Here is a 14,400-nt window from a genome sequence, read left to right as displayed (position 1 = left end):
AGTGATGAGTGGTGACAAATTCACAAATGTGGTTGTGTCTTATTGTTCATAATATTGAAAATAACTAGTTAGAAATTCAGTAAATTTGCATTGTAGTATTATTGGGTTTTAAATAATAAGTACTTATAATAATTAAAGGTTTTATGCTTATATTTTCCTATAGTACCCATAGTGCCCTACTCTAACCAGCTATCTATAGTAAAAAAAGCCATAGGTAAAATTAGGGAAGAGCCTCAATTCCTTATACATTGAAAGGAAGATATTATTTTTTTCTTCTGACCAAAATATGTCTAGTATGGATTCAGAAGGCAAAGAAATTCATTCCCCTAAAAGGACCCCCACTCATCACACAAGGAAATCTGATAGGAAGAGGAGGCATGATAAAAGCAGATCTCATTCTCCATCATCTGACTGTGAAGATAGCTATAAAAAAAAGAGCAAACACAGGAGCTCCAATAAATCCCATCATTATGACGATGACAAGAGGAGTAAGAGGAAAAATGATGATCGTTACTGGACCAAATACCCTAGAAAGGATGACTCATATATTGGAAGACGATACTATGATGATGACTTGCCTCGTGGTGGCGATAGAGAAAATTTCTCCAAAGGCAGAGATCCAGAAAAGAAGGCGGAAGATGCGGTTGTTAAGCCTCGGGAAAGAAAAGTTACAGATATGATCACATCCCGAACTGGAGGCGCTTATATTCCTCCTGCCAAACTGCGAATGATGCAGGCAGAAATAACTGAGAAGACATCGGTCGCATTTCAAAGACTTGCCTGGGAAGCCTTAAAAAAGTCAATCCATGGATACATTAATAAAGTTAATATATCAAACATTGGAATCATTGCCAGAGAGTTGTTGAAAGAAAATATTATTCGAGGCAGGGGTTTGCTGTGCAAATCGATCATCCAGGCTCAAGCAGCATCACCTACATTCACCAACGTCTATGCAGCATTGGTTGCAGTGATTAATTGTAAATTTCCAAATATAGGAGAATTGCTGCTTAAGCGATTAGTGCTGCAGCTTAAACGGGGCTTTAAGCAAAACAACAAGATGATCTGCATTTCAGCTTCCACGTTTGTAGCTCATTTAGTCAATCAGAATGTAGCCCATGAGATTTTGGCATTGGAAATATTAACGTTGCTTATCGAAACTCCCACTGACGATTCGATAGAAGTTGCTATTGCCTTTTTAAAGGAATGTGGACAGAAATTGTCTGAGGTGTCTAGCAGAGGTAAGATATAATGTTCTTTTTAATTTGGGTTTTGTGCTTGAAGCACTCTTCAATAAAGAGATAAACAAATTTCTTACTACTTCCATTACTTCCACTTAATTTCTCTATAAAGTCACAAAACTGGTTTTTAATAGCTTGATGAATGGAATGTTCCAGCCTAAGGTTATTTTGATACTCATGTTTGTCATAATACTTAACTACCAAATTTTTATGATTTAGGTATTAATGCCATATTTGAAATGTTGCGGAATATTTTACATGAGGGGAAACTGGAAAAGAGGATCCAATATATGATTGATGTGATATACCAAATAAGGAAAGACGGATTTAAAGATCATGCTGCTATTATTGCCGAACTAGATATAATTGAGGAGGATGATCAATTTACTCATTTGATAAAGTTGGATGATGTAAAACAAGCAGAAACAGAAGACATCCTTAGTAAGTTTAAAGGTAATTTCAAGAAATTATAACTTTAAAAACCCTTTTTAGATGTTTTCAAATTTGACGACGATTATGAACTAAATGAAGGAAAATACAAAATTTTAAGTAATGAAATTTTACAAACTGATAGTGAGGGCGAATCAGGGTCAGGGTCAGAGTCAGGTTCTGAGGAAGAGGAAGACAGCGAAGAGGAAGGTGAAGAAGGACAAAAAGAAGGCGGGACAATCATTGACAATACTGAAACGAATTTAATTGCATTAAGACGAACCATATATCTCACCATTCAGTCAAGTTTGGATTTTGAGGAATGCGCTCATAAATTGCTGAAGATGGAGCTTAAACCTGGACAAGAAATTGAGTTATGCCACATGTTTCTTGGTAACAAATATATCTGTTTTATTTATTAAATGCCTATTATTATTTCTTGTTAAATTTTACAGATTGCTGCGCTGAACAGAGAACATATGAGAAATTCTACGGACTTCTATCTCAACGGTTTTGTCAAATTAACAACATATATGTGGAACCATTTCAGCAAATTTTTAAGGATACATACGCCACCACTCACCGTCTCGATGCCAATAGGCTGAGGAATGTGAGCAAGTTTTTTGCTCATTTACTATTTACAGACGCTATCGGGTGGGAAGTTCTGGACACTATGAAAATGAACGAAGAGGACACCAACAGCTCTAGCAGAATATTTATTAAAATTCTGTTTCAAGAGCTGGCTGAGTTTATGGGCTTGGAGAAACTGAATCAGAGGCTGAAGGATCCGTAAGTAGCATCTAAGCAAAACGAGTTCTCCGTTTGCTTTTTGTATTAAATTTAAACTAAGTAAAGGTATACTTATAATATCTTATTCTATATTTTTTCCTAATTCAAATTCAGAACTCTCCAAGCACATTTTGCTGGCCTATTTCCCAGGGATAGCCCCAAGAACACACGGTTCTCGATTAATTTTTTCACCTCCATCGGTCTGGGTGGGTTGACGGATGAGTTACGTGAACATCTAAAAAATTTGCCCAAAACTCTGCCTGTTCTCAATAAAGAAGAGAGTAGTTCCAGCTCGTCCAGTTCAAGTTCTTCTAGTTCCAGTGAAGACAGCAGTTCTGGTTAGTATGTTCGATTGTAACAAAGGCCGAAAATGTGAAAAAGTTGGAAATCATAAAAAAAATTAGTTTTGACGTTGCCAAATAATTGAAATTTTTATTAATTTTTCACTTTGTTGATTTTCAACATTTTCCTTTAATTGGTTGATGTAAGGTTAGTTTAGGTTATTGTATAATGTATTTCTAACGCTGTGTGGCATGTACCCACCCTTGTTATAATATGGCATTAAATCGAACTTGTTTTTTATATAAACTAATAATCATTATATTACTCTAAATTGAAGTTTTTGCAATATGTATTTAATCATTCTTTTAAACAGATTTAAGTGATTCTTCTGAAGACGAGGATTCAAAAAAGAAGCAACAACAAAGACGGAAAAGAGAACAAAATGAGAAGTCAAGAACCAGTGTACGCCAAACCAGAGGCGAAAAACTAGAGTCAGCAGAGACGAGGACAAAGCGCATTAAGAGGGACAATAATGAATCACGTCATGATAGACGTCGACGGGATTCTACAGATGAAAATCGGGAAGTGAATCGCGGATCTCGAGATGATAGGAGAAAAGACTATGAGTGGATTAAGAGCCGACATGAGGATAATATTAGCCAATTGAAAGGTAGAAGGAAAGCTTTTGATAGACCTAGATCTAGGGAGAGGGCAAATGTGAAAGAAGGGAGGTCACGGAGGTCCAAATCTAAAGACAGATTGTCGAAAAGTGAAGAGGAAAAATTAAGGAAAAGGCAAAGGAGTAAAGAAAAGCGGAAATAGCCAATTTGACGAAATTTGGTTACAAATAAGTTTTATGTAATTTTAATTTTGATATTACAAACTTAATATAGGTCAAGATAATTATAAATTAATAGAGTGAAGTGTTATTAAAATTACAAATTATTGTTTAGGTCCACTTTCCGTATTTAAAAGAGTCCCCCATTCCTAAGTCAGAGAGAGGGATTTTACAACGTGTTTCATTTAATTGCGGAGAAAATACTGACATTTAGAAGACTCTTTATAGTCTAGTATTACTGTAGAGATCCGTAGAGATTTCTATATATATAATTTTTTTTTAAATACCCACCCTTTAATTTCCTTTAGTTACTTCCTGCTCTTGAATTTTAGTAGAAATCAAACTAATGCTGACATAAAAACCCAATAGTTTTAATAAAACCATTAAATATTAAATTTTCTAAATAGGTGTCATAATAGAATGAATTAAAAACTTTCCAGATCATATGAATTTGGATATTATCATAGTAAGACAATTCAAAAAAGCAGTCGGTTATTTTTTAGTAAAGAGTTGAGGGAACATACAGTTGCAAAGAACTGAACTTTATAAATATAAGGCGATGTTCACTGCCACTTAGTGTCGGCGCGTTTTACGCGTAGGGTTAAATAATAAGGATAAAGTGTACCAATTTTTAGTACCATATGCAAGCCTTTTATCAGCTCAAAGCGCTTATGGAAAGTTACTGATCCATTAAAGATAATTTTTTTTTGTACGTGTTCAGTACCACATACTTATTCAAAGATTACATTTTCAGCAAGATCAGAGGAAGAACTTCATTTTTTTTTCCAATAGTGTGTTAAGCATCCACGGTTCCTTATACACTCATTGATACGCCTGAGCTCGGATCTAATAAGATTGTCAATGTCTTCTTGAGGTATCTCATTCCAGGCAAACTGAACTTCATGAGTAAGGGCTGCTAAAGTCTGTGAAATTCAACAGTCTGCGATCAATCATGTCCCAGGCATGTTCAATAGGAGACAGATCCGGCGATCGAGGTGGCTAGAGTAAACGGTTGATTTGATGTTGATCCGCGAACGTTATTGTTTGCCTAGCAACATGAGGTCTAGCATTGTCTTGCTGGAAAATAGTGTTCGGGATAGTTCGAAATTATGGAATCACATATGACTCCAACACTTCTTGGATATAGCATTGGGCAGTCATGTTGCCTCTAATGAAAACTAGGGGTGACCCGCTACCATATGCGATAGCACCCCATACCATAACGCCTACAGTACGGTGGACATGACGCTCTCTGTCAAATTGTAGATCTCGCCTTTCACCACGTCGCCTTCTCACCCTTGCCCGACCGTCGTTCATTCCCAGACAGAAGCGAGATTCATCACTAAAGTTCACCTGAGTCCATTCTTGGTCCCACTGAATCCTCTCTCTACACCATTGTAAACGGTTAGATCGATGTTCGCGAGTCAGAGGCAGCACCCAATGCGGACGATAGGACAAAAGGTCAAAACTTCGTATTCGGCGATATACTGTACGCATACCGACCCTATTCCCATGTTCTTCAAACCACTGATTTGCAATAGCTCGACTGCTGCTAAATCGGTCTCTAAGAGCCAAAAGTCGCAATCGACGATCTTCGCGCTCTGTGGTTCCTCTGAGTCGCCCAGTGCCTCTGGCTCTGTGCCCACGGCCTTCCTAAGTCCACGCCTGGTAACACCGCACCATGGTTCCTAAGGATCTGTTAGTTCTTCTAGACACTTCTCTCACCGACAGACCTGCTTCGCGCAACCCAACAATCCGACCCCTCTTGAAGTCACTAAGCTGACGGATCTGTTCAATTCTACCCACTCTAGGCATAATGAGTAAAAATTATGACCGATTGCAACACACTTCACAAAAGTTGTGATACAAATGTGAACAAAAATGTTTAAATAAAATTTTATTTTTTTAAGGAACGACCCGTGGAAATTAAAAAAAAATTAACAGATAAACTTGAAATTTTGATCATTTCTTTCTTTTTTTAAGATAAGTCAACATGCAAAAAATGATCTTTAATGGGTGTTTACCTTTCTTTGTCACGTAGTATATCTTTAATCCGAACAGTCAAATGATTCCTAGATGTAAATGTGAGAATCCCCTAATTTAGTTATTAAATTTAGATTCTGTGCCGTTTACCTTTTAGTTTTATTTAAACTATTGGCCGTCACGGGCTGACTTCACTCTTACTCTATAATTTTCAATATGTTTTACAACAGAAAACACGCCACATTGTCTCTATAAGAAAAAAAATGAGATTATAAAGAACTTAGACTCAGGCTGTACAACAACTTTTTTATCGCAAAAATACAAGGTGGGAAGATCAACAATTTTTGATATGAAAAAAAAAAAGAAAAACAGTATTCTCTCTTATGCCACTTCATCGTCGAGTTCTTTAGTGAATAAGCGAAAAACGTTGAAAGCAAGTGCTTATCCCGAAGTTCACAAAGCAGTTTACACTTCGTTTCTGCAGGCAAGATCTAAAAGTAAAGAGATTACAAATGATTAATGTACATTTTTAATTCCATAACAAACTCTTAAAATTATTGTAGTTGTGCCATTATGGCAATATCAGGGGATATTTTGCGTGAAAAGGCACAATTTTTTTATGGCCACTTTTACAACGAAGGTAAATTCAAAGCCAGTATCAGCTGCTCGATAAATTTAAGAATAGATACGGAATAAGACAACTCGCTATTATAGGAGAGAAATTATCAAGTGATGAACCTGCTGTTGCACCTTTTAGAAATTTGCTTCGAAAGAAAATTCAGGAAATGCAGTTGTCTTTTGATCAAATTTGTAACGCGGATGAAAGTGGACTTTTTTGGAAATTGCTTCCCCAAAAAACGCTAGCTCCCCAAGCTGAGATCTCTGCTCCGGGCAGAAAAATGAGCAAGGAGCGAATTGCATTTATGCCATGCTCTAATGCTTCTGGAACACATAAACTAAAGTTATTAGTTTTGGGAAAGTCTCAGAAGCCAAGAGCCTTTGGAAGAGAATCGCTACCAGTGATATATTAAGGACAGAAAAAAGCCTGGGTTACCAAGGACATTTTTAAAAACTGGTTCTATACATGTTTTGTTCCTGAAGTATGCACAAAATGCAACAGTTAAATTTAGACTCTAAGGCAATTTTAGTCGTAGACAACGTCCCGGGACACCCTGATGATATATGCTCAGATGATAAGAAAATTATTTTATGCTTTTTGCCTCCAAACGCAACACCTTTAGTGCAACCAATGGATCAAACTGTGATTCAAGTGATCAAGTTGCACTACAGGAGGCTTTGTTAAAACGTATTGTTGCTTGTGAGAATACCGACATAGCTACAGAACTAAAAAAAAAAAATCTTGAGGATGGCATGTTTGAATTGAGTAAAGTATGGGAAAACATAAGCCCAGAACTTATTAAAAATTCGTGGACCAAACTTTCAGGTCGAGTGAACGGTGACTGGGATGAAGATGATAATCTTCCACTAGCTCAATGGAAGAACAAAATGGAGTCAGGAAGCATAGATAGTGAAATCGAAAAAGTTAATGTTCTCCTAAATCAAATTGTATCTGAAGATGTAACAAGGCAAGAAGTTGTTGAATGGGCTGCTGGACAAGAAGAATCATGTGATTATAACGATATGGAAATTCTGAGACATTGTGAGTCTGAAAATTCTCAAACTTCAGATGAAGAAGTGGACGCTACGGAAGAGATGTTACAGAGTGTAAAACACGTAGACGTAGTTAAATGTTTCGAAACGTGTTTAAAATGGGCTCAGGAAAATCATGAATCTGAAAATCACATTATATTATTATGCGAGATGAAGAAACGAGCTAAAAAGACAGAAAAAGCAAGCATTAAACGAAGCACAATTAAACAATTTTTTACACCTTTATTTGAAAATTTGTTAACTTTTTTTAGACAATTTGTTTTTTTTTTTAATTTTGTTTTCGAAATAAAGCCGGTTTGTTGAATATTTATTGATGTTTTTCATTGTAGGTAAATTGAAGTTCGCAAATAATTAGGTAGATACAGTCGTCTCGACAATTCGGATAGCCACGTGTAATCATTAGCTCGGATTAAAGAAGTTCTACTGTATTCATCTCTGGCACCGGTCGATGTTTTAAATATTTAAATCAATTAAAATGTATTGTGAGTAATGTTAAAAATAGTACGCGAAATTCAGCAAAGAACTGAAATTACTTTTGCTCACGAGGAGCGAAGATGTGCAAGAACAGCGGAAGTTTTTAATGGTAGAAACACCAACTCAAATGTGAGTCAAAGATACGTTTTAAACTTAATAAAAAAAAATTACTGAAACGGGCTCTATTGCAAACCAAAAAAGAGCTTTTCAGAGCGTTTGGAATGAAACTGCTCAAATAGAGGTTTTGGGAACCTTCTTTGCGAAGCTCAGCAATTTACTGTATACGGCCGCAAGTCAAACTGGAATGTTACATGAATCTGTAGGAAATGCGCTGAAATTAAACAAATTTCATTGCTACAAAATGTACATTTTACAGGAACTTTCTGACGACGATTTTGATGGAAAAATGAAGTTTTGCGAAAACACGACCGGTTTAATTGATAATAATCAATTTTCTTCAATAAACATTTGCTTCAGTTCGGATTCAGATTTTCTTAATGATCCGGTCAATAAACAGAACTGCCGATACTGAAGTGATTAAAATTTTCACGTTTTTATACCCAGTGGTCTAAAAAAGTATTAAAGTTTGCGCTGGTATTCTCGGAAATGACGTTATGGCACCTTCGTTTATTGAGGAAAACTTAATTGGAGACGCGTACTTAAACTTACTCGAAAACGTAATCGACCCTTTAGTAACAATTTATTTGACAGATCAAGTTGGTGAAATATTTTGCAAGAAGGCAAAATACATTTTCGGCAAAACGGAGCTTTGCAGCATTGTTTTCGCCAAGTGCGAGAATTGTTGGTTGACCGATTTTCCGACAAACGGATTCCTATCGGGGGACCGACAGAACGGCCTGCAAGATCACCTGACTTAACGCCGTTAGATTATTTTTATGGGGGCATACAATATCGGTTTTTTTCTACGTAAGGCAAGCAGGGCTATTCCGGAAGCGGTATTTGAAAATTTCAGAGAAAAATTTCAAAATGGGCTTTATTATTGTTTGGAAAATAATGTAGAACATTTCGAACATTTAATAAACTAAAAGTGTCAAAAATAGGAATGGCAATTTTGACCGTGTTTTTTTCTCTGAAAGGCCAATAATAAGAGAAATTATTTGTTTTGTAGTTCAAAACGGCCATGTACGAGTTTATTACAACAATTTTCTAATCGTAAGACATGTTTCAATTAAAAAAAGTCTCAGTTTCAACGTTATCAAAGCACTAATAGAAAAAATGAATTTAGATTGATCAAACACGTATAACTTGATAACGCAACAGTCAAATGTACGAAATGAGGTACCAAAATGTAGAGAATGAAAAAGCTCTTTAAAATCATGTATTACTTAGCCAACTTTACCACTTAAGATGTTTAAGAGGGGGCTCTGAAGCTAGAGGGTTGAAAAAGACACACTGAATTCTACACAAAAATTGTTTCCTCTTGATAAGAAATTCGACGTGTTACACAACGATTAACACAAAATCTTTTCCGTTTCACGATAACAGGGATGGAAAGTTTTCAAAGTGACCCCCTGTATAAGTAAAAATGACATCGAGAGGGGCAGATAACGTTAAATTGTTCTTCCTATTAATCCGCGGATATTCTTCTTGGAATCTGTTATGCCATTCCGGCACATTTGATTCACGAAGTATTGATCAAACTCATCCAGAGCAACGTACATTATTCAAATAAAAGTTCTATTTTCTAATGAATATCGTAAACGTGTGTTCAAGGTTTAGTTAAGAAATTTATTAATTTTGTCATTTATGTCCGGCAATTTGCTTGCTCTTGCAAAGTGGTTTCCTTCATCCATTGTCGAACATGAAGACGTCTTTAGTAGGTGCAGAGCCTTAAGGGTGACCTGTTTCACCCTAATTGGTAACATACTGAAGGTGGCAGATACAATAGAAATGGCTCAGAGTGCGAAACCTGACGATTCGGTAATGAATGATTCCGTCATTCTGGACGTATGTAGGTATTATGAAAAAGGTTTATTGATGACTTAGAGAAGTTGTCTCAGTAAAAAGGGATCCCACGAAAAATTCAACTTAATAATATACATAATAAATATTAAAACGTTGTAATGCACGGATATTTTTGTGACACTCCAGAAGTGGTATGTTATTTTTATAGCCGAAATCTGAATTAATATTTAATATTTAAATTACAATAAAGGAGATAATTAGGACTCTCTCACATGTTTATATGTCAATTTTAATTTACAACCTTAAATGTTTATTTATACTAACATTTTAGATGGTGTATAAATATTTTCGTGCCTGACTGTATAATGTAAATTATTACAGAATTTTGGCATAAATCCATAACACTAAATCATTTCAATATTTGCAGCTCCAAGTATAAGAAGACACATACCTATATACGTATCAATACAACAAAACAAGTGCACTCCACAGCCCAAATTACTGAATTTGTTAGTCGATTTCAAATCTAACAACAGCACAAGAACTCGAAAGCTAATGAGAACCATCGTCGATCTATTATTTGACATGTTTCGAGCTAGTTAGTTAAAATGCGTAACACAGATATTTGGCTTAGCATTAAATATTTGGATGACCCTGTACATTCTACGCATATTTCAATACGTTTCATAAATAAAATTCATTTAAGAAAACATCACCAGCTAATTTTCCATAATAAAAATTCGAAAATATTGTCAAGATACGAAGTGTTAAAGCCTGCAGACTTGTCATACATTGATCTTAAAATTTTATGATACTGAACACATTGAAGAGGTGATAACTGAAAATTTACAAGGAGATAAGTACAAAATCTCAGAAATCCTACTGATGCCACATTGTGCTTTCCATTTAAAGATACCGTAATGCGTTCGACAGTATAAAAATGTTCAGAATTTTCTGTATCGACTATCTATCACATTTCCTCGAAAATTTCCAGAAAATTGCTTTAAGTTCTAACCCCGCACCTCCACACACAATGACGGATTGGAAGCTTTTCCACAGGTTAAATATAACCATCACTGTCTAGGCCTCAATCCAGGATATGCAGACCTATAGTCTTTCTCACTTACAAACAGCCCCCACGGGGCACGGTCAAATATTGGCTCTGTAGGACTCCGATTGCAAGTCGGGAAAGTGTGAATTTGTCATCAATGGATAAAGTGAAATGTAACGCTCATGGTGGTGTGAAAATTATGTAAGGGTCGGTTTTTCATCAAAAGTGGAAACTAACACGCGTCAGAAACTTTGAATGTGTACGAAGTATCTTACCTTTAGCAGGCTAAAGTCACGGATGGTAAATCAGACACCAAAGTTTCTGAGGTAAAAAACGAGGATAGTACGATTGGAAAATTTGTTCTTAGTACTAAGCAAAGGACAATAGCGATACAAACTGAAAATCGGGAAATATCAGAGGAAAATACTGAAGAACATTAACAGGAAACCCTTCACGGATTTTAACACGGAAGAATTGCAGGAAGTTATAAGTTTCTACAAGCCAAGTAAACACTACGTCAAGACCGTAAGTGAGAAAGGCCGTGTCTTGAAACACTGTGATTGTTGCGGACACAAAATGAGGTCTTGAGTACTAACGGTATCCAAGAGAATGATTTTACTAGATGCACATAGCTTTCCATGAGGATAAGATGAACCTTCTAATGACGGCAACCTCGGCGGATACCTCAAGAAAGCTGAAGAGGGTATGCGAGTTCTTTTTTTTTTTTAAAGACGGATACCATTAACGAAAAGGACGTATGAGGTATTTTCAAAAATACAGGAATGCGCCAAATAACGGTAATCGTAAACCAAGAGTAACTAGAGATAGAAGGATCTACGACTAACACAACCGATGGCTAAAGAAACTAGTGAGAAAATAACGGTAAGAAAGAATAGAGCGAAAATGTTAATTATTAAATTTCAGGATGAGTGCTGCAACTACGCAGACGTATTGAAAATTTTAAAGAGGAATACCAATACTGAGGAACTGGTGGTTAAGGTCGACACCATGAAAATAACCTGCAAAAGACATACAGGGCCCTGCACAGGGCGTCAGACTTCCTTAGCTTCTATACCAGTAAAGTTAACAATTTCTTTCTTCTGTAGGACTATACAGCACATAATGGTGCCTTTCTAGAAATTATTTTCTTATGTACAGGGTGGCCCCAAAAAGTGTGACGATATACAACTTCGTTATTTTCAATCTTTTTTGAAATCTTTAGCTTTTTCGTTAAATTTTAAGGTCTGTTTATGTAAAGTGTCCTATTTTGAAAATTCCCCGTTTCCATGTTATTTGGACAAAATTTGACAACTGTAAGGTTCCACGGAAATCGATATTCTCCTCTGACCTTTATAAATTTCTGAATCAGTCTCCTGGGGCTCAAGGAGGACCTAATAAGCTACGTTTTGATGTGTTTTAATTTTTTTTTTAATTTCCATAACCCCCGAAGTTGCATTATTTCAAACTATAATAACTCACTTATTTCAAACGGGACGCCCCAGTTTTCTCGACACGATCGTATTCAGAATTCAAAAATCTAAAACTTTTATCAGAATTTCCCTATCCCTAAACCCAGCCGTTTCTGAGTTTCTGAAAATTGCCCCTTTTTGACTTCACAATATTTTGATAGTCATGAAAAATGTCAAAATGACACCAGCATGAAACGTGTGCAAATAATAAAAAAATATGAGAATATTTATTTCTGCACAGAGCAACAACATCTTTACCTGATTCTATCAACTTTTCAAATTAAAAAATAATAATTAATTTTACATAAAAACTGTTGTCATTTTTCATGATTATCAAAATTTTTAGATGCCAAAAAGGCGCAATTTTAAGAAATTCAGAAATGGCTACGTTTAGAAGTAGAGTAATGTTAATAAAAGTTGAAGATTTTTGAATTCTAAATATGATCTCGTCGAGAAAATTAGGGCATTCGGTCTGGAAAAAGCAAGCTATTGAGATATAAAGTTATACAACTTTGGGAGACTATTTCGGAGTTTCTGAAAGGTTTTTTTTTAAATTAAAACACGTTAAAACGTAGCTTATCATATCCTTTTTAAGCCCCAGAAAACGAATTTCGAAATTCACAGCGGCATCGAATTTGTCAAATTTTTCCGAATAACTCGAAAATGGTAAATTTTAAAGGTAAGATTTTAGTCACATTTTTTGGAATTAACCTGTACGTAAGAAAATAATTTCTGAGAATCTACCAATGTGTTGTGTAATCCTGCAGAAAAAAATTGTTAAGTTTATTGGTATAGAAGCTAAGGTCTGGCGCACTATTACAAGATGCCGCATACAACTGAAATCAGTGAGGGAACCTGACAAGCAACATGTAAGAATGAGCACGGGAAAAAATATAAAGTCCAAAGGGATCGGGAACATGAGTGCGATTTGCGTTATATTTAAATTATAGAAAGAACATCGTATACTGGTGGAAAAGTATCATAGCTACAAAAGGTAAAAAATGCGTTCAAACTCGGAGGAAACTTGCCACACTACGGGTATCGAGGGAAGGACATACCTGCCATATCGAGGAACTCCATTAACCAGTCAAATAGGGCCCAAAGGACCAAATCAAAATAAGTAAACAAAAATGGGAGAAATCCTGGGAACGTGTTTGAAAATAATTATTGACTATTACTTACATAATTTTCTGATATATAGAAAATAGCAAGGCTAATGCTGTTAGAATAGCCTAAAAAGAACAGAAATTCGCCGACGGCTTAACGCCCGACATGCTTGATGAATAACACTGATTAACATCTGGAAGGGCTGATAAGGCACCGGCTTTAGAAAAAATTAGACTACAGCAACGAAATCACCAAACGCTAGTTCGAATTCAGAGCGAGCCAACCCACTGCAAGTGTCATACAGGAAGTAAAGGAGCAGATTAATATTATCAGAGTGAATGCCTTCAAAAATAGAGAAAATCGCTTAATGATTTTAATCGATCTCAAAGAAACATATAATTTCACAACATAGGACATAGTAGTTGCTGCCCTTAAACATAAGCGAGTCAGCCTTTACCTTGTGAACGTCTTAATGTCGACGAAACAGGAAAATTCATTATCAATAAAAAAAGTCATCAAATCAAGGAAAAAAGCTGACGTGTTATACAGGGTCTTCCAGGGATCTATACTGGAACTTACCCTTTGAAACATCTTCTACAACGAAATCTTGGTAATTAGAAAGCAAAAAAGGGCAAATCTCGTAGCAACAGAAATTAGAAACTATGGGTGTGAAGGTGGCGATAAGTAAAATGAAAGAGATGTTATTACAAGGAAAGAGGAGATCTATCAAAGATATAAATCTAAAAATACATGATGTAGAATTTCTAAATGAAAATAAGGAAAAGTGTTTGTGAATATTCTTGAATAGGGGACTCAATACGGAGGATTTTTGTTATTCATGGAGATATCCTCAAAAATACTAAAACATGTGACAAAAACGGGCCACGAATCTTTAGAAGCTCACCCACACAAGATCGAAAAGCTAAACTCCAAAGAGTGCTAGTATTGTGCGTTAGATGGCGATCCAGAACATGTAACCTTCACTGGCGAAAGTTCCAGAAAGTCAGGAATAAATTATCTCTGAAGTGTAAAACAACCATTAGTATTGGCCACGTGTTGCAATTGTTGTTAAAATGTAAAAGAATGCATAATAGAAATGTTGGAATATTGGGGGGGGGGGGGGGGGGGGAGGGAGAGAAAGGA

General features: G+C 35.8%; 1 protein-coding gene and 1 long non-coding RNA gene across 2 annotated transcripts; both read left to right on the top strand.

Annotated features, from left to right (window-relative positions):
- LOC136348878 (pre-mRNA-splicing factor CWC22 homolog) lies at positions 1–3,690 on the top strand. The gene is made up of 6 exons (XM_066300053.1): positions 1–1,238; positions 1,458–1,679; positions 1,731–2,060; positions 2,123–2,456; positions 2,571–2,794; positions 3,112–3,690. The coding sequence occupies exons 1-6, from the start codon at positions 287–289 to the stop codon at positions 3,558–3,560; spliced, it is 2,511 nt and encodes an 836-aa protein (XP_066156150.1). The 5' UTR covers positions 1–286; the 3' UTR covers positions 3,561–3,690.
- Positions 3,691–4,919: 1,229 nt separating this feature from the next.
- Positions 4,920–5,706, top strand: LOC136348890 (uncharacterized). The gene is made up of 2 exons (XR_010733746.1): positions 4,920–5,065; positions 5,118–5,706. It is a non-coding gene; the product is annotated as an uncharacterized lncRNA (long non-coding RNA).
- Positions 5,707–14,400: the final 8,694 nt, after the last annotated feature.

This window comes from Euwallacea fornicatus, chromosome 35 (assembly GCF_040115645.1).
Source record: "Euwallacea fornicatus isolate EFF26 chromosome 35, ASM4011564v1, whole genome shotgun sequence".
In the NCBI taxonomy this organism is placed as follows: domain Eukaryota; kingdom Metazoa; phylum Arthropoda; class Insecta; order Coleoptera; family Curculionidae; genus Euwallacea; species Euwallacea fornicatus.
The sequence above is the reverse complement of the archived record's forward strand: the minus strand, read 5'-3'. Positions and strand labels throughout refer to the sequence as shown.

Coding starts and splice junctions, on each gene's coding strand:
- LOC136348878 (XM_066300053.1), top strand. CDS start 287: ATGTCTAGTATGGATTCAGAAGGCAAAGAAATTCATTCCCCTAAAAGG. Junction 1,239..1,457: donor GTCTGAGGTGTCTAGCAGAG/GTAAGATATAAT, acceptor TTTATGATTTAG/GTATTAATGCCATATTTGAA. Junction 1,680..1,730: donor AGAAACAGAAGACATCCTTA/GTAAGTTTAAAG, acceptor AACCCTTTTTAG/ATGTTTTCAAATTTGACGAC.